This window comes from Nyctereutes procyonoides, unplaced genomic scaffold (genome assembly GCF_905146905.1).
Source record: "Nyctereutes procyonoides isolate TBG_1078 unplaced genomic scaffold, NYPRO_anot_genome, whole genome shotgun sequence".
Lineage (NCBI taxonomy): Eukaryota > Metazoa > Chordata > Mammalia > Carnivora > Canidae > Nyctereutes > Nyctereutes procyonoides.
In genome coordinates, this window is record NW_026575135.1 from 13861823 (window position 1) to 13882063 (window position 20241).

The 20241-nt window shown below is 37.3% G+C and overlaps 2 protein-coding genes across 2 annotated transcripts; both read left to right on the top strand.

The window, feature by feature from the left end:
- The first annotated feature begins 418 nt into the window (after positions 1-418).
- Positions 419-1386, top strand: LOC129494554 (olfactory receptor 13C3-like). Its single transcript, XM_055301485.1, is given in 2 exon segments — positions 419-490; positions 493-1386. Coding segments are annotated over 2 exon segments (966 nt in total).
- Positions 1387-16360: 14974 nt separating this feature from the next.
- LOC129495164 (olfactory receptor 13C4-like) lies at positions 16361-17397 on the top strand. Its single transcript, XM_055302569.1, is given in 2 exon segments — positions 16361-16433; positions 16436-17397. Coding segments are annotated over 2 exon segments (1035 nt in total).
- The last annotated feature ends 2844 nt before the right edge of the window (positions 17398-20241 follow it).

Below are 20241 nucleotides of genomic sequence, written 5' to 3' on the forward strand. Positions count from 1 at the left end.
TTGTGACCATGATATAATTGCTGAATGACATTTCTGGTCCTTGTTGAGTAGACTTTGCCATCTCCACTGCCTGCTTTCTGGGGCATATAAAGTCAGGCTCATAGCTGGTAATTAGGAAATTTAGAAACCTTAATCCAGGAACATGTCAACAGCAGGAAAGGTTACTTCTGTTTGTCTGTCTAATCGTAGGTAGATCTTCGCATATTAGCAGTGGACATCGGCACTTCCGTCATTCCCAATTTCATTGATTCCTTGTCACACGCATTATTGAAGATGATTGGATATCAGAGCTTCAAGCAAACACTCCTTATAACACCATCTAAAAAATGAATTGTTCAGGTAATTTGTAACAGTTGTTTCTTGGCAGTGAAAATATTTTATATTAGATTTTCCTTTGACATCCTGAAAAGCAGATGACATGGATGAAATTAATCAGACATCTGCATCAGAATTTCTTCTTCTGGGACTCGCTGGTTACCCAACACTTGAGATCATTTACTTGAGATCATTTACTTCGTTCTAATTCTAGTAATGTATCTAGTGATTCTAATTGGCAATGGTCTTCTGATTATAGCAAGCATCTTCGATTCCCATCTTCACACCCCCATGTACTTCTTCCTGGGTAACCTCTCATTCCTGGACATCTGCTATACATCTTCCTCTGTTCCCTCAACATTGGTGAGCTTAATTTCAAAGAAAAGGAACATTTCCTTCTCTGGGTGTGCAGTGCAGATGTTCCTTGGGTTTGCAATGGGGTCAACAGAGTGTTTGCTCCTTGGCATGATGGCTTTTGATCGCTACGTAGCTATCTGTAACCCTCTGAGATACCTCATCATCATGAACAAGGTGGTGTATGTACTAATGGCTTCTGTGTCATGGCTCTCTGGTGGAATCAACTCAATTGTACAAACATTTCTTGCCATGCGACTGCCTTTCTGTGGGAATAATATTATCAATCATTTCACGTGTGAAATATTAGCTGTCCTTAAGCTAGCTTGTGCTGATATATCCCTCAATATTGTCACCATGGTGATATCAAATATGGCATTCCTAGTTCTTCCACTGCTGGTCATTTTTTTCTCCTATATGTTCATCCTCTACACCATCTTGAGAATGAACTCAGCTACAGGGAGACACAAAGCCTTTTCCACCTGCTCAGCACATCTGACTGTGGTGATCATATTTTATGGTACCATCTTCTTCATGTATGCCAAGCCCAAGTCCCAAGAATTGCCTGGAGAAGACAAGTTTCAAACTTCAGACAAGCTCATTTCCCTGTTTTATGGGGTAGTGACCCCTATGCTAAATCCTATAATCTATAGCTTGAGGAATAAGGATGTAAAAACTGCTGTAAAATATCTGCTGAACCGAAAACCTATTCGGTAAGTATTTCCTATACGGAAAATATAGGTCTTTGATTAATAGGCATGAAGGTGGACTCATAGGTCAATTAGTAAAAACCTTATTTGGAGAAACTATATAGTTAAGGAGAGATATTTTTATTCTTTCCGTTCCCCAGCCCTACTCAGGTAGAATTACTGAGAAATGTAGTTCACTTTAAATTCAGTTTCCAAAATGTCCTGATCTAGAGCTCACAAGCATGGTGAGTTCCATTAGAATCTCATCCCTGGTGATATCTGAAATGAGTGTTTGTGGTGTCCTGTATGAAAACATAATAGAAAACATTCACACATAGCTTTGGAAATAGGCAAGAGTATAAAATTTATTTTACAAACTACCTCAATGACTTTGGATAGACTGTTCTTTGTAAGCCATAGTTACCTTACCTTGTAATAAGGAAATAAATAAAACCAGGTTTCACTGTCACTTAGAGCTTCAATAAATTGGAGAAAGCACCTAGCATAGCACTACTTCACAGTGTCCTAGAATTTCAGAATTGAAGCTAAGACTTCAAATTGAGGACTAAGAGTTACTATTGAGCACCTCTTTTACTGTAAGCTAATAATTATGAGAACTAAAATCTTCTCCTAAAAGTCACTCTGTTAATATAAAGCACACTGTCTTTGTCTTTCCTTCTATATCTATATAAAGAGAAGCTCAGGCCCAGGGAAGAAACAATCAAGGGAGTTTTCTACCTTATGGGGATTCCACAGTGGGTGGTGGGAGATGTTTCACTATAGTCCCTGCAGAAGAATGGAAAATTGTTTTTTCCAACTCGAGTCAAGTGAGGGGTGCTGCAAAGAGCCCTTTAAAGTTTTGGGTTCCTACAAAGAGAGTCTGGCTTCTGGCTTGATGAGTGGAGGCCTACAGAGTCCTCTAGGCTGCAGGCTAGCAGAGGAGCTAGTCTAGAAGGGGGAGGAAGGTGAGTATTCTCTGCCAAATAAAGCAGAAACATTTCAAACCTGCCTGAAGGAGTGGTAAAAACAATGACTAGGAATATAAAACCAGTTATTTCATTTTCCCGTGCGTTCAAACTCCTCAGTAAGTCTATTAGGTTTTTTTTTTTTTCCTTTTTCTATTGATTCCTTGTCTAGAAGGCCATTGCTGAGTGTAGGATATCTTTGGGCTATGCCATCTATCTTTTCTGTCATCTCTTAGCCCACTGTGATAGCTGGGCTTTGACTTTATTTCCTACTTAATATTCCTCTTTCTTATTTTGTTTTGGAACTACAATGTTACTCCCTATCTCCTACTCAGAGGCTTCACTCTTTGCCAATCCCCTGTCGGTTGACCTAAGTTTCTACCTAAGTGATCTGGTTACTGAATTCTTCTGTTCTACCACTACCCCAACAGGAATGAAGTATTGTCACTGCAGAAAACCCTCAGCTGCTGCTCTGTCTTCTGGGTTGGATCACATCAGTGTTGTTTTTGGTTCTATTCAGAAAGGCATGCCCTAGACAGACCCTACAGGTGATGGCTTTTGAATTTCTGGCACTTCTCCTCCTTCCTCCCCACTAGAGACCCTGTGTTTGTATCTGATCCTTGTTTAATTCTCTTTAATTTTATATATGTGACAATAAGGTTTTAGGCATGTAGAAATGCTATCTATTGTTTAAACCAACTCCTTAGATCTTAATTTTTTAAATTATTTCCCACACAGTATAAAAAATGTTAGCAACTTCTATATAGGCTTATATCAAGTCGAACCTAATAAACTTTCACCTGATAAAATATCCCATAGGTACATAAAAGTGGGTTCAGTAGGGCTTTGATAAAACAAGAATGATTACATTAATCAATGATCAGAAAATTAATAGATTTGATGACAAAGCTTCCCTCCCTGGAAAATCAGAAAATTTCTAAGAGATTGTTAGGTGTATTATTTTTTGATTAATAAATATTTTTAAAATTAAAAATTATTTTAAAATGTTTAAATGTATGGCTGGGTGGCTTAGTTGATTAAGCACTGGACTCTTAATTTCAGCATTGGATCTCAGGGTTGTGAGATTGAGTGCCAGGTCAGATTCTGCGCTTATCAGGGAGTTGGCTACTCTCCTTCTTCCTCTCCCACTGCCCCCACCTCGTTGATTGTGTACATGTGTGCATGATCTCTCTCTCTAAAATAAACAAAATAAATCTTTAAAAAATATTTTAGAAATGTTTCTATATAGCCATCTCCCAAAGATGTCATTTTTGGTATTTCTCCTAGTCATCAGGATGTCATACATATGTTTTTACTTTGATTTCTCACTTTTTGTTAATTTTTACGCAGGTTATCTTCCCTGGGGTAGGGATGTTAGGTTCAGCTAGAGGACCAACCCATAAAGCTAGTAGCAATTTAGATACGGCCAGTGATTCCCCTTTTTCTAGTCTGTTATATAGAGTAGGGCTGGGTAAGTAGAAGCATATAGGTTTGCTTGTCGACTAGGTAAGAGACAGAAAAAAAAACATTAATAAAGAGTATCCAATGGGATAGACAACAAATGGTGTTGGGAAAACTGGATAGCAACATGCAAAATGAAACTGGATCACTTTCTTATACCATAAACAAAAATAAATTCCAAAGGGATGAAGGAGCTAAATGTGAGGTCTGAAACCATAAACACCCTAGAGGAGAACACAGGCAGTAAACTTTGACATTAGCTATAGCAACTTCTTTCTAGATATGTCTTCTGAGGACAGGGAGACAAAAGCAAAAATAAACTATTGGGACTACATAAAAATAAAAAGCTCCTGCTCATAGAAAGAAACAATAAAACTAAAAGGCAACCTATGGAATAGAAGATATTTGCAAATGACATATATGGTAAAGGGTCAGTATTCAAAATATATAAAGAACTTATAAAACTCAATACCCCCAAAAAACCCAACTATGGGTTATCATAACATTTTCCATATGAATTCATAAAAGGACAAATGGGAGCCTTTATTCTCTTTTTATAAGTAGCCCCTTAAGGACATGAGATAAGAGTACATAAAAGCTTTCAAGCAATGCAACAATGTGTGCAAAAAATATGCATCGTACTATCGCCCTCATAAGTAGACAGTTTTCCAAGGAAGACATGCAGATGGCCAATAGATACATAAAAGGATGTTCAACATCACCACTCATTAGGGAAATACAAATCAAAACTACAATGAGCTATCACCTCACACCTGTCAGAATGGCTAAAATCAACAACACAAGAAGCAACAGGTTTGGGGAGGATGTGAAGAAAGAGCAACCCTCTTACACTGTTCGTGGGAATGGAAACTCGTGCAGCCACTGTGGGAAGCACTATAGAGGTTCCTCAGAAAGTTAAAAATAGAACTATACTACAGTCCAGCAATTGCGTTAGTATTTACCCATTAATTCCATTTAAAAAAAATAAAAGAAGGAATGACCTATATTTCTTTTAGGAACATGGGCAGTAATATTTAGATGTATTGTCATGTGTCGTGTTCAACAATTGATCCTTCCTCCAGAACTCATTAATGCAATCCATGTCACGGGAATATAGGGTCAACCAAAGAAAAAGAAAATTTTTTAGAAATATAGAAGTTTCTATGAGTGTTTCTTTCATTCTATTTTCTCCATATATTCTCCCTGGATATCTCAACAATATAGTCAATGATGATCTTTTAATCCTACATACATTAAGTGTTAACACACATTCATTCAGTCCTGAAAGCCAACCTTTTAATATCTTATCAGCCTCCAATATTGTAAGCAAGGATTTCAGTTGTCTATTCCGATTTTCTTTAGTCCACATCTTGTGGATGAGAATGTATGTGTTTAATGCTTTGTAACTTATTGAATTTCACTTTAAATAACCAATATTCAACTTAAAATAATACCCTTGCTCTAGGCCTTAAACAGTGGCAGGAGTTTCTGCTTCATTTGCCAAGTTATACAAATCAAATCCAGAGTGAATGCCTCTCTCGATCAAGTCTCATTGTTATTTACCCAGAAACAAGGGTAATGGACCAATGTAATCCATTTGCCAGATTTGCCTCCTCCTGGATCTTTTTAGTAGGGAACCCATAACCGCTTTTAGTTCCAGACTTTTCTGCTTACAAGCATAAAAATTGTTAAGTACATTTCCAGATCCTGAGGGAGATAGTAGCATGCATATTTTTTGCACACATTGTTGCATTGCTTGAAAGCCTTTATGTACTCTCATCTCATGTCCTCAGGGGGCTACTTACAAAAAGAGAATAAAGGCTTCCATTTGTCCTTTTATGAATTCATATGGAAAATGTTATGATAAACATAGGTATTCCCCACTTTGGTAATCCTTCAATCCATAAAGTGCCCTATAATGTACTACCCTCTATAGGAGTCCTTTATCTTTCAGTCATATAAGGCCTATATTTTCATGTGTAGTAAACAATTGATCTATATTTTCAGACTGTATAATTAGCTACTGTCTGAGAATCATACCATGTCATTTTTATTATTGTCTGATTCCTCTAACACATGAGCAAGACTGCTTTTATTTCTTCCTAATTATATAGTAACGGTGACTTTGTGAAACTGGAATATTATTTCATCACTTTTTTACTCTAGTTCACTTGTTTATAGAGGGGGAAATCTCACTAAATGATTTTTACAGAGCTCTCCAGCTCTAAACTTATATGATCTGATAATGTAAAAGCAACTTGGACATATTTCCATTTGAATTTCAGTATACCACATGGTATGGTTTGTGGTATGAGTGGGTGTGTGTGTGCGTGTTTGTGTCTATGTGCATGCTTAAATACCAGTCTTTCTTAAGTAAATTTTTTTTTCTCAGAATGCAAATATTTTAAACATTTTTTTTTGCTTTTATTGAAGTATGATTGTCAGGTGCAAATTATATATATTTAGGTTCTTCAATGTGGTTTTTATGGTATATAACATTATGACTTAATATATGTTAAAAATCGTGAAATGATTACCACAGTCTTGTTAATTTACATATCCATCACCTCACAAAGTTACCCTTGTTATGTGTGTGGGGAAAACACTTAGAATCTACTCTCAGCAAATTTCAAGTATACAATAGAGCGTAATTAAAAAAAAATAGAGCGTAATTACCTGTAATTGCCATCCTGCATTAGATCTCCAGATCTATAACTGAAAGTTTGTACCTTTTGACCAATATCTTACCATTTCTCCCTCTATCCAAACCCCTGGCAACCACCATTCTAATCCCTGGTCCTGTCAGTTTCTTTACTTTTATTTCACTTGTAGGTGAAATCATACAGTATTTGTCTTTCTGTGTCTGACCTATTTCACTTACCATAATATCCTCTAGTTTCATCCATATTGTCACAAATGGCAAGATTTCCTTCTTTTTTATGGCTGCACAATATTCCATTATGTGTGTGTGTTTGTGTGTGGGTATAAATCACATTTTTTTCATCCATCAACAGACACTTAGGTTTCCATATCTTTCCCATTGTGAATAATGCTGCAATGAACATGGGAGTATCTCTTTGAGATACTGATTTAATTTCTTTTGGATGTATACCCAGAAGTGAGTTTGCTGAATCATAAGTTATTTGTAATTTTCTGAGGAACATGCATATTGTATTCCATAATGGCTGTATCAATTTACATTCCTACCTAAGTGTTCAAGACTTCGCTTTACTCCATACCATCATCAGCATTTGTTATCATTTGTTTTTTGATCATAGCCATCCTAAAAGATATGAGGAATTATCTCATTGTGGTTTTGATTTTCATTTCCCTGATGATTGGTGATGTTGAGCACCTTTCCTACACCTGTTGGGCATTTTAATGTTTTCCTTGGGATGGCTATTTAGTTCCTTTGCTTGCTTGCTTGCTTGCTTATTTATTTATTTATTGCCACAGAGCTGTATGAATTTGAATATTAATCCCTTATCAGACATATGGTTTACAAATATTTTCTCTTTCCATAGGTTGCCTTTTCACTTTGTTGATGGATTCTTTTGCTATGCAGAAGTTTTTTAGTTTGATATAGACCCACTTATTTATTTGCTTTTATTTTGCTTTTGTTTCTTATGCTTTTGGTGTCATGTACAAAAAAAATCATTGCAAAGGTCAATGTCCAGTAGCTTTTCCCCTAAGTTTTAGGAGTTTTATGGTTTCAGGTATCATAGATACATCGTTAATCCATTTTAAATTAATTTTTATATATGGTGCATATGGATCTGTTTCATTTTTTGCAGGTAGTTATTCAGTTTCCCCAACACCATTTATTAAAGAGTCTATCCTTTCCTCATTGAATATTCTTATTACCCCTGTCAAAGATTAGTTGACTATATATACTTGGGTTTATTTCTGAGCTACTTATTCTGTTTCATTGTCTTCATGTCTGTTTTTATGCTAGTACAATACAGTTTTGATTATTAAAGCTTTATAATATTGTTTGAAATCAGGGAGTGTGTTACCTCTAGCTTTATTTTTTCCCTGAGGATTGCTTTGGCTATTTGGGATCCTTTGGGGTTCCTATGAATTTTGGGTTGTTTTTCCTATTGCTGTGAAAAAATCTGAATTTTTATAGACACTGCATTGAATCTATAGATTGCTTTGGGTGGTATGGATATTTTAACAATATTATTTCTTCTAATCCATAAATACAGGATATCTTTTCACTTATTTGTGTCTTTTTCATTTTTTTCATTGTCTTCTTGTTTCTAGTGTACAAATCTTTCATTTTCTTTTTTTCTTTTTTTAAATATTTTATTTATTTATTCATGAGAGATACACACACACACACACACACACACACACACACACAGAGAGAGAGAGAGAGGCAGAGACACAGGTAGAGGGAGAAGCAGGCTCCGTGCAGGGAGCCTGACGTGGGACTCGATCCCAGGTCTCCAGGATCACACCCTGGGCTGAAGGCGGCGCTAAACCGCTGAGCCACCTGGGCTGCCCAAATCTTTCATTTTCTTAAATGAAAACTGGAACTTTCCTCAATTAGTTGATTAGTTCTAGCAGGTTTTTTGGATGGTGTTTTTAAGATTTTCAGATATAAGATCATGTTGTCTGCAAACAGGAATAATTTAACTTCTTCTTTTCCAATGAATGCTTTTATTTCTTTTTCTTGCCTAATTGCTCTGTATAGGACTTCCTATTCTATGTTGAATACAGGAGGAAGAGAGAGCACTCTTGTGTTCTTCCTGGTCTTAGAGGAAAAGCTTTCACTTTCTACTATTAAGTATAATGTTAGCTGTGGGCTTGTCACATATAACCTTTATGATGTTGACATACATTTTTTATACCTAATTTGTTGAGAGTTTTTATCATGAATTGAATTTTGTCAAATGCTTCTACATGTATTGAGTCCATCATATGGTTTTAAATCTTTTTTTAATAATAAATTTTTTATTGGTGTTCAATTTGCCAACATACAGAATAACACCCAGTGCTCATCCTGTCAAGTGCCCCCCTCAGTGCCCGTCACCCAGTCACCCCCAGCCCCTGCCCTCCTCCCCTTCCACCACCCTTAGTTCGTTTCCCAGAGTTAGGAGTCTTTATGTTCTGTCTCCCTTTCTGATATTTCCTACCCATTTCTTCTCCCTTTAAATCCTTATTCTGTTAAAGGGGTGTTTCACATTTATTGATTTGTGTATATTGACCCATCTTTGTATCTTAGTAATAAATCCCACTTGGTCATTGTCTATGAGCCTATTAATGTGCTTTTGAATTGGTTTGCTTAAATTGTGTTGAGATTTTTTACATCTATAATCATCAGGAATATTTGTCTACAGTTTTATTTTCTTGTAGTATCCTTATCTGGTTTTGGTATCAGGTTAGTACTACCCTCTTAAAATGATTTGGAAATATTTCTTCTTCAATTTTTGGAAAAAGTTTGAGATGGGCTGGCATTGATTTTTTTTTTAAGTGGTTGGTAGAATTGACTATTGAAGCTCTCTGGTCTGGGACTCTGTTGGAAAGTTTTTGATTATTGCTTTGATCTCCTTATTCATTATTGGTCTGTTCATATTAATTTAATACAGCCAAATACAGAAATTTTACCCTTTACTCCCCACCCCCTTATGTAGTTCATGTCAGATTTTACTTCTGTCTATATTGTTTATATTAAAACATTTCTTTTAAAAAAAGGATTTGTGTACAGTTTTAAAAAATATTTTATTTATTTGTTGAGAGAGAGACAGAGAGATAGTGAGAGAGAGAACAAGCAGGGGGTAAAGGGAGAAGCAGGCTCCTTGTTGAGCAGGGAGCCTGATGTGAGGCTCCATCCTAGGATTCTGGGATCACGACCTGAGCCAAAGGCAGAAGCTTAACCGACTGAGCCCCCAGGTCCCCACTATCAACACATTTCTGTGGTGTTAATTATTCTTACTACTTTTGTCTTTTAATTTATGTGCTAGTATTAAAAGTGATTTACATGCCATCATTATAGTATACAATAGTCTATTTGTATTCATATTTATCTTCAGCAGTGAAATTTATATTTCATATGTTTTCATGTCCCAGGGTGGATGGGCCTGTCTCTGAGACCTTGGTCAATATCAATTTCTGGTGCTGGGACAAGGGTCTCTTTCAGGGTTTGCAGGTGGTGGCCTATTATCAGGTACAGAGCTGTGCATAGCTCTCTCCAGGTCTGTGGGGGTGGTGATGGTGCAGGGGCTCCCAACAGGTCCCTGGGCTTGTCTCTGGGAGGGCAGGACCACTCATACTATGGTGTGAGGAGCTGGAGCCTTTCAAGATCTGCAGTTGGCTGAGGTCAACTGCCTACCTTGAGAGACCAGACACATGTGTCTCTTGGTAGGTCTCTTGGTGGGCAGGACTGCTCTCTGATGTAGCTCTGAAGGACTGGAGCCAGTAGTGGGGCTGCTATAAGATCTACAGTCAGACTGAGGTCAGCAGGTCTACCTCCAGGGGCTCAGACAAGTGTGTCTCTAGGTAGATCCCTGGGCAGGAAGGGTGTTCCCAGCCTGAAACTCTGAGAGACTGGAACAGAATTACAGGACCTGTTCAAGATCTGTAGTCAGACAGAAGTTGGAGCGTCTGCCTTGGGTGTGTCACCTGTCTGGTGTCTAGACAATCAGCACTATTGGCTGGGAGTGGCAGGAGCTTGGTCATGGACCACTTCAGGGTCCACTGCTGGGATTGAGGTCAGTGAGCTTGTTCCCTGGGACATGGGGTGGCATGATTCCTGTCAGGTCCCTTGGCAGATGGTGTTGCTGGCAGGATCAAGGCCAAACAGGGCTGTGGCCAAGTAACAAGGTGACAGGGTTATTTCCCAGTCAGTAGCTGGGACCACAGTCTGTGATTTGGTCACTGAGTTTTCTACTTGGGCATGGGCTTGCCTTCTCAAAATGGCTCTCCAGAATTTAAATATTTTACAGTGAAATATAACACCTATTGGAAAATTATAGAATCTAAGTGTTAACATCTATAATATATAGCTCAATAGATTTTCTGAAATACTTTGATTCAATAATGTGCTATCTACTTATCTGAACTTCTGCTCCAAACTATCCATTCTGGACTTCTGAAAACTTTTTTTGGCCTTAAACATATGAATTCACCTTTGTCCTATAAATTTAATAATTTTATTGCTTATCTGTATTTTTCATCCCCCCAATAATGACAATACATTTAATTCACTGCAAATATCTGTTTTATATCACTTACAATATCTAGATAATTTTTCTTTTTTAAAAAAATTTTATTTATTTATTCATGAGAGACACACAGAGAGAGAGACAAAAAGAAGCAGAGACACAGACAGAGGGAGAAGCAGGCTCCATGTAGGGAGCCCGATGAGGGACTCGATCCCGGGACTCCAGGATCACGCTCCGGGCCGAAGGCGGGCACCAAACCCCTCAGCCACCCAGGGATCCCCCTAGATCATTTTTCAATTCTACCATTTCATTTTGGTAATTATCACTTGAATCAAGATCTTACTTTGAATTAACTTTGCTCTTTTAAACTGAAAAGCTCTCATATTTCAGAAAGTCTCTGGTGAACATCTGCCCCTGTTTCCAAAAGTAACATGAGTAGGAGAATGTCATTTCATTTTTGGGCTGTGGTTCAATCACCATTTATTCCCAGCACCACTCTTAATTGGGTCTGTGGGACACTGTCCCTAATGCACCAGAAGTTTCTCCGTTCCACAGATCTCTCATTCCAACTTTAAATTGTTTTGGGAATTGGGGAACAGTGACAGCAACTGTGGCATAACAAATACTTAGTCTTCCACATCTGTGGAATCTGGCATTGTTTGTTGAACCTGACCTTAATTCAATTTTAGTATATGTGCTGCTGAAGCGAGCACTCCTGACCTTAATTCAGAATGCAGACATGAACACTAGGAAAAAGTAACTGGGTCTTCTAGGAGGTGGAAATAATTTATCAGTGTCCAGGTGAGTCTTGACTACCATGACACCATACCCTTTCAATCTATCATTAAAACTATTATTAAATATAGATTTAAAATGTGAATGGCATGAGACCATACGGGTACTAATTTATTATTACCAAATAGCTATGATTTATTATTATTGTTATTGTTTGTATAATGCCTTTTAATCCATAAAGCAGTTTCCATATGCCTCAAGATACCTGTGAGAGAAAATAAGACAGCGATCACTATTTCACAAATGTGAAAACTGAGACTGTGTATTAAAAGAAAAGAACCTCAAACTAGAGATTTTTATTCTAAATTCCAAGCACTTTTTCACTTGGGATAGTCTCATGCTGTATCCATTCAAGTGAGTAGTATGTGATCCTGCTGTACTTTCATTACATAAATTGGTAAATTTCTATATAAGATGACCTCTTAGTATTGACTAAAAGATACATGTTTTTTGAAACTTAGAGCCTGCTGCAAGTGAGCAATTTGGGTATATGAAAGTTTCTTTGAATATGAGTCCACAAATACTACACAGGAGACATTTCTTAAGAGTCTAGAAAGTAAACCTTTACCTGTTCAGTCAAATGTGCAACGCCTTTGTTAGACCTTACAGGAGTAGTGATGAGCAAGACAGACAAGCTCCTTCCTTATGTCTCTTGCTATCTTATTAGATTTCTGGGAGAAGAATAAAGGTAGCAAGACAAGTCTGGCTCAAGGTGGATTTGAATTGGTGAGGGAATTTACGTCCAGGAGGAGAAGGCTTAAAGTATGTCACAGAACTGGTTTAAGATATATTGTCACTACATTTTTTTTTTTAAGAGAAGCCAATAGGCTGTCCCAGGCCTGGACCCCAAATGGGCTGGATCTGAAACATTTTACATTTCCTGGTAAGCGAATGTATTAATATCTTCTTCCTTTTGTGTTCATTTCTAGGCCAATGAGACAGCTTTTGTCCCTTATCTAAAGTACTCCTGGGACACCTGGGTGGCTCAGCAGTTGAGCATCTGCCTTCGGCTTAGGGTGTGATCCCAGAGTCCAGGATGGAGTCCCACATCAGGCTCCTTGCAGGAAGCCTGCTTCTCCCTCTATGTCTCTGCCTTTCTCTCTCTCTTCTGTCTCTCATGAATAAATAAATAAAATCTTAAAAAAAAGTACTCCTTGGCTAATTTCCAAGCCCCACTTTGGGAGAACTTTGATATATCCTAAGCAGTAGCATACCATGAGTGTAGAATCATTTCAGAGAAATAGACCATATGGGCATATGATTCAATCCCATAGTCCTGAACCTTCCTTCATGATAAGAATTACTAAATCCTCAAGACTGAGCAATTTTCCTTGTATATTATTAACTGCATACAGTCAATTTTTATTTCTATGACTTCAATATATTCACAGATACTCGCCATTTTCTTGCTGCCCACTTTCTGTTGTTGACATATGTTTTCTATACAGATTTTTAAAAGAGATTTATTTATTTATTTATTTTTAGGGAGAGAGAGAGTGCATGAGCAAGGGGAGGGGCAGAAGGAGAGGGAGAGAATACTCAAGCAGGCTCCCTCCTGAGTGTGGAGCCTGGCGCAGGCTGGATCCCAGGACCCTGAAATCATGACCTGAGCTGAAATCAATAGTTGGCCACTCAACCAACTATTGAACTATTGACGGAGCCACCAAGTGCCCCTGGGTAAAAATTTTAAATTTTTTAAACTTAAAAAACTTAAAAATTTTTAAGTTTAAATAAATTATAGGTGTTTTTTTCTTTTAGGTACTTCTGACCGTTAACTGAATCAATAGACAAAACTTGCTTTGAGGTTCAATTTTCTCATCTCTAATTTGGAGATCTAATATTCTCTCATTTGCACCTCCCATTCAAGTTGAAAGCTTCTATTTTGTATTCTTTAACTGATTTTTTTTTCCTGAAGTGAGACTACCTCTGATATTGATACCTCAATACTCTGTTGAGTTTGGCTTCTGACTGACATTATACACTGTAGAGCAATCTTCTCACCTATTATCACACGGCAGTGTTAGAGTAGGGTAGTGAGCTTATGGTGACGTTCTCAAAACTGTTAGTTTATGTGAGGCCTTAGCTTGAGATTCTGGTTACTGTGAAAACTGGTGATGATTATGAAAAGATAATTGTGTGTGTGTACCAGTCCATAATTAATGATAACCTAAATAATCTAAAGATTTTATTTTATTTATTTTTTAAGATTTTTAATTTATTTATTCATGAGAGGGAGAGAGAGAGAGAGAGAGATGAGAGAGAGAGAGAGAGAGAGAGAGAGAGAGAGGCAGAGACATAGGCAGAGGGAGAAGCAGGCTTCTTGCAAGAAGCCTGATATGGGACTTGATCTGGGACCCCAGGATCATGCCCTGAGCCGAAGGCAGACGTTCAACCCCTGAGCCACCCAGGTGTCCCTAATCTAAACATTTTAATTCCAATATCACATATCTGCTCAAACATCTGATAAAGTCAAACTGTGTGATGTTAAGTTTGGAGGGTAGCTAAAATCTAAGCACTCACCTTGTACTTGGTGCTTCAAATGATGGGCCCCTTACGCACAAAAATAAGTGTCAATTTATCTGCCTTATTTTCGGACCTTTCTGTATGCTTGCTTCATTTACCCTTTCAAATGTGCTTCTCATCATTCCTCCACAGAAACCCCCTTGTCTGAAAAAGAGGTACTGCCAATATGCTTACTACTAAACATTGCTCAACCTGTAAAGTTAAAACAAAACAAAAACAAAAACAAACAAAAATACATTGCTCAACCTGTTCTCCCTTCTCGGATATCCCTTCCCTCTATAGTCTCCCAAACCTGACTTGACTCTTCTATGTTTACAGATCCAACCTGTTTGAAATTCTTCTAGAACTCTCCTTTGACTTTATTTCTTACTAGCCTCCTTCTTCTGTGAACACTCTGGTCGCACAGTGTAATTATAATCTGTATCTAATTGTTCTATATGTAGTTCTACTGTTTCCCTGAGTTGTGAATTTTTTGATTACAGATATTTGTTATATTTTTCCTATCCTTACTCAGCTTGGAGCAGAAATGAGTTCAGGTTAGGCCCTCAGAAATATCCTACACATAGTAGTCCAGCAAAAATTTATATTTCTCTTATGAAATTTGTCTTTCGGTAGTATTATTTTCTGAGTTGTACTGAACAGTGAGATATGGCTCTGGAATTTGTTCACTGGAAAACACAAAGGAAGTATCCTTCTAGTCATTTTCTAGGTTGTTAAGCTAATCTATATAATACAACAACAAAAAAATCTATTTGGATCAGAAACATCTGGATAGCCTGCCAACTCACTATAGATAAACTAAAGCCTTGCTACTCAAAATATGGCCCCATGCCAGCTGCTTTGACCTACACTTGAAGCTTATTAGAAATGCAGAATCACAGGAGCACCTGGCTGGCTCAGTAGGTAGAGCGTGCGACTCTGGATCTCAGTGTTGTAGATTTGAGCCCTGTGTTAGATGTAGAGATTACTTAAAAATAAAATCCTAAAAAAAAAAAAAGAAGAAGAAAATGCAGAATCACAAGCTTTGCCTCAGACCAACTAAAAGAGTACCTGCATTTTAATAAGATTCCCCAGGTAATTTATATGCATATGACAAGTTTGGAAGACTGAAATAGCTGGTTCTGTATTATTCCACCACGGCCAAAATTTCTGATACTAGTCAGGTGGAAACAAGGTATACTAACTTGTGATGTTGTAGTCCGAGCAGCTGCAGTTTGTTGGCAAAGATCTGAGTTTCAAGCTCTGCTTTTTACTTATAGTCTGGATAACTTTGGCCACATTCCGTCATTCACATTTGAAAAAATAAATAGGGATAATCAGAAGATTAATTTGTTTTTTAAAAATAAAGTACAAACTGCTAGACGTGTATACACAAGTATATTTAAGCATTATTACTGTTTTCTCAGGTTCACTTAAGTAAATAAATTATGAAGAATAACTCTGAAGCCAGAGAATAAAACAAATGAAGAGAGATTGTTGTTCTTCAAAGATGCTCCATCAGATTCATGCACAGCTGGTCTGTACACTGGTCTTAATAGGGAAAAAAAAACAAAATAGTAAGAGTGGGCTGTGACTGTGAGTTCAACTAACTTTGCCTTTGAGCAGATGTTAAATTGCTGTGTACATGATTCAATTTACTATGATCAAAAGTCTGCCCCACGGAAACACACAATTTGACTGAAAAGAATGTGAGGCTGACAAATATACATAAAAATGAAATTTTCTTTACACTTTTGAATGTTTCTGTTAAACACTGAATCAGAATTCCATCCAGTCTGTGCTGAGATGTCTTTTGCCTCTTCCCTATCACTCTCTCATTGGACATGATTGAAATGAAGAAATCCAGTTTGTTGTCTGAAATATTCTAGGGCTTTTAGAAAACTCAGCTTAGAGTGTCTTAAGCAGGAGGGAATGTTGCTTCTGAACTTGCTTTTGATCCTACGTAGATATTCACATATTAGACACAGTGCATCGAAACTTTCAATATCCTAATGTTGTATTCTAGGAAAAAATATGGTTGAGAGTAACAACAGATGACAGAAGCAGATGACAGAGCTTTGATGAAAATATTCTATTTCACCCTAGAAGAATGCTTATGCAAAGCATTTGTTGCTTGGCAGTGAAAATATTTTATATTAGATTTTCCTTTGAAATCCTGAAAGCTGGGATATGGATAGTATAAACAAGACATTTGTGAAAGAATTCATTCTTCTGGGACTCTCCGGTTACCCAACACTTGAGATCGTGTTTTTTTCTCTGATTCTAGTAATGTATCTAGTGATTCTAATTGGCAATGGTCTTCTGATTATAGCAAGCATCTTCGATTCCCATCTTCACACCCCCATGTACTTCTTCCTGGGTAACCTCTCTTTCCTGGACATCTGCTATACATCCTCCTCTGTTCCCTCAACTTTGGTGAGCTTAATTTCAAAGAAAAGGAACATTTCCTTCTCTGGGTGTGCAGTGCAGATGTTCCTTGGGTTTGCAATGGGGTCAACAGAGTGTTTCCTCCTTGGCATGATGGCTTTTGATCGCTACGTAGCTATCTGTAACCCTCTGAGATACCCTGTCATCATGAACAAGATGGTGTATGTACTAATGGCTTCTGTGTCATGGCTCTCTGGTGGAATCAACTCAATTGTACAAACATCTCTTGCCATGCGGCTGCCTTTCTGTGGGAATAATATTATCAATCATTTCTTATGTGAGATACTAGCTGTCTTAAAGCTAGCCTGCACTGATATATCCCTCAATATTGTTACCCTAGCAGTGTCAAATATGGCATTCCTGGTTCTTCCACTGCTGGTCATTTTTTTCTCCTATATGTTTATCCTCTACACCATCTTGAGAATGAACTCAGCTACAGGGAGACGCAAAGCCTTTTCCACCTGCTCAGCACATCTGACTGTGGTGATCATATTTTATGGTACCATCTTCTTCATGTATGCCAAGCCCAAGTCTCAAGACCACCTAGAGAATGACAATTTGCAAGCTACGGAAGGGCTTATTTCCATGTTTTATGGGGTAGTGACCCCTATGCTAAATCCTATAATCTATAGCTTGAGAAATAAGGATGTAAAAGCAGCTGTGAAATATGTGCTGAATTGGAAAGCTGTTAAGCAGTAAGACCAAAGGGAAATGTGAGTCTTCAGTGTATAAAGAATAGATATGGCATCATTGGTCAACCATTGAGAACCTTCTTTGGGGAAAGTAAAATTTATAAAGAGAGATTTTTATTCTTTGCCTTCACTGGCCCAGCTTAGCTATAATTACTGAACAATAGTCTGCCATAAACTCAGATTGTAATAGGTTCTGATTCATATCTCGGAAAGTTAATGAATTCCATTAGAATCTCATCCAGGGTGATATCTGAAATGAATGTTTCTGGCATCTTGTGTGGCAACACAGTGGAAAACATCATACATAGGAATAGAGAAGCAGAAGTATAAATTCTGCTGTATCAAAAACTACTTAATATTGGAAAAGTTATTTGTTCTTTCTAAATTGCAGTTTCCTTATTTGTAAAAAGGTAGTAATTAAACACTTATTATAAAAATTCAGTAAGTTGCACAATGCACCTGGCAAGTACGAAGTTCTTTTTTTTTTTTTAAGATTTAAGTACTAAGTTCATAGTAGTTCTCTTTGTAGATGATATTAAACTTGACTTTTCCTATTGATTTAGAAAGTAGGAATTGAAGATTCCAAATTGAAGATAAAAGACACTAGCTAGCATCTCTTTTTTTTAAACTAGTAATTATTAGGGTCAGTCATTCCTCCCTTAAGTCTTCTTAATAATGTCAATCACCACTCCTCCTTGCACCTTCTTCCCCACATACCTGTATAAAGAAAACATCAAGAAGGGAAAGATAGAATCAGGGGACTTTTATGTCACAAGGAAAGCTCACTGAATCATGAGAGGCATTTCACTATTGTCCCTGTGAAAGACTAGGAAGACTGTTCCAATCCAAGCCAAGTAAAGGGGATACAAAAGAGCCTCTTGAGGTTTTGGGTGCCTGCAAAGGAGAGCTGATGTCTGGCTTAATGAATGAAGGATTACTGACCTTTTTTTTTTTTTTTTTTAAATCAGAATTTTTTAGTTTGCCTGAAGTGATTTTTTGGGCACTGGAGGAGGGCTGAAATTAGTGTCTGGGAAGAGAAAACCATTTCATTTACATTTAAGTGAGTTGAAACTCCTTGGTAAACCTATTACAGGTCTCCCCCCACTTTTTGTAGATTTTTTTGCCATGGCTGAGCACAGTGTATCCTTGGCCCATATCACTAGCCATCATGACAGCTGGTTTCAGTCTTTTTCTCTTTCCTGTTGATGTCAGAGCCATAATATAGCCCCAAAATTCCTAGCTGAGGGCTGTACTCCCTGCCAAACTATATCCTAGGGATAAATCTTGATTTTGACCTGAGTAATCTGGTCACTAAAATGTTGCTGCCTATCTGTTTCCTGGTTGGCGTGTTGTCACTGTCGTAAACCTCTAGCTGCTGGTCCTTCTCTGGCTTAGATCACAATGGGTGCTGCTTTGGGTTCTATTTAGACAGGTATGTGCCAAACCCTGTGAGTAAAGCTTTTTTTTTTTTTTAAGATTTTATTTATTTATTCACGAGGGACACACAGAGAGAGGCAGAGACATAGGCAGAGGGAGGAGCAGGGTCCCTGTGGGGAGCCTGATGCAGGACTCGATCCCAGGACCCCAGGATCACAACCTGAGCCAAAGGCAGATGCTCAACCGCTGAGCCACCTGGGCATTCCAGAGGATGTGGAAACATATAAGCAGAAAAAAATCGTTTTCCCTATTGCTACCTCCTCTAGATGATCACTGTTAACATTTATATTATTTGTCTTACTAATTTGGAGTCATAAAACTCATCTCTTTATGTTTATTTCTTTTGATTCACCATGTACACTCGAAGTGGTTGTAAGTTTAAAAAATGTATGTACATGTCTCCAGGTTTCACAGAATAAATTCTAGAAAATTAAACCCTGGGTCAGTTGATAACAATTTTTTTTTTTTAAATTTCTCTTGCTAAAATTATACTCCCACTCCAAGATTGTATTATCTGCTGTCAGTGACACTGTAAGGGTTTCTACAAACTTTTGCAGCTCTAGTCTGTGTGGCTTTACATACATAAACTTCTCACTTTGGAAATCTTCAAATACTCATAAATTGGAAACGTCATGTAACAATCACTCAGTATAAATGATTACCGGTTCATTGTTTCATTATCTATACCCACTTATCCCCTTTCTCTGGATTTCTAAGCAAATATTGGATATATATGTGTGTGTAAATAATTTGTATTTTGGAACAATTTCAAGCTTCTAGAAAAGTTGCAAGAAGCACACAAGGAATTTTCTTTAGGCCTTTACCCCAAATCTTCAGGTAATAACATCCTACCATATTTGCTTTGTATAAGTTTCTCTTTATATATGTGTATGTATGTGTATTGTATATGTGTATATAGAAAGAGAGAACTGTTTGAGAAAGAGGTGCAGATACTATGTCATCCTTAAAATCACTCAGTGACATTGTTTTACCTTAACCAGAAAATGACTATTGACATGGAGAAATAATTCTATTTAGTTTACTGTCAGCAAACAACAACCCTGGCCAAATCTAGCCTGTCAGCTGTTTTTGTGTGGTCCGTGAGCTAAGAATGGATGTTTATCTTTCTAAACTGCTGAAAATATGATAGTAATATTAACACTCCATGGTACATGAAAATCATATGATTATCAAACTTGAGAGTCCATGAAGTGTAAAAAAAGACTTTATGTGAAGATAATATAGACATATAGAAAATTTTAAAAATAGTATATAGAATATCGTGTGCTATTCACCTCATTTCTCCCAGTGGTGATATGATATGGTAGTACAATAACAAAACCACAAAAATGACATTGGTTCAATATTATTAATTACATAACAGAACTTACTCAGTTTTTATGATTTTTCCATA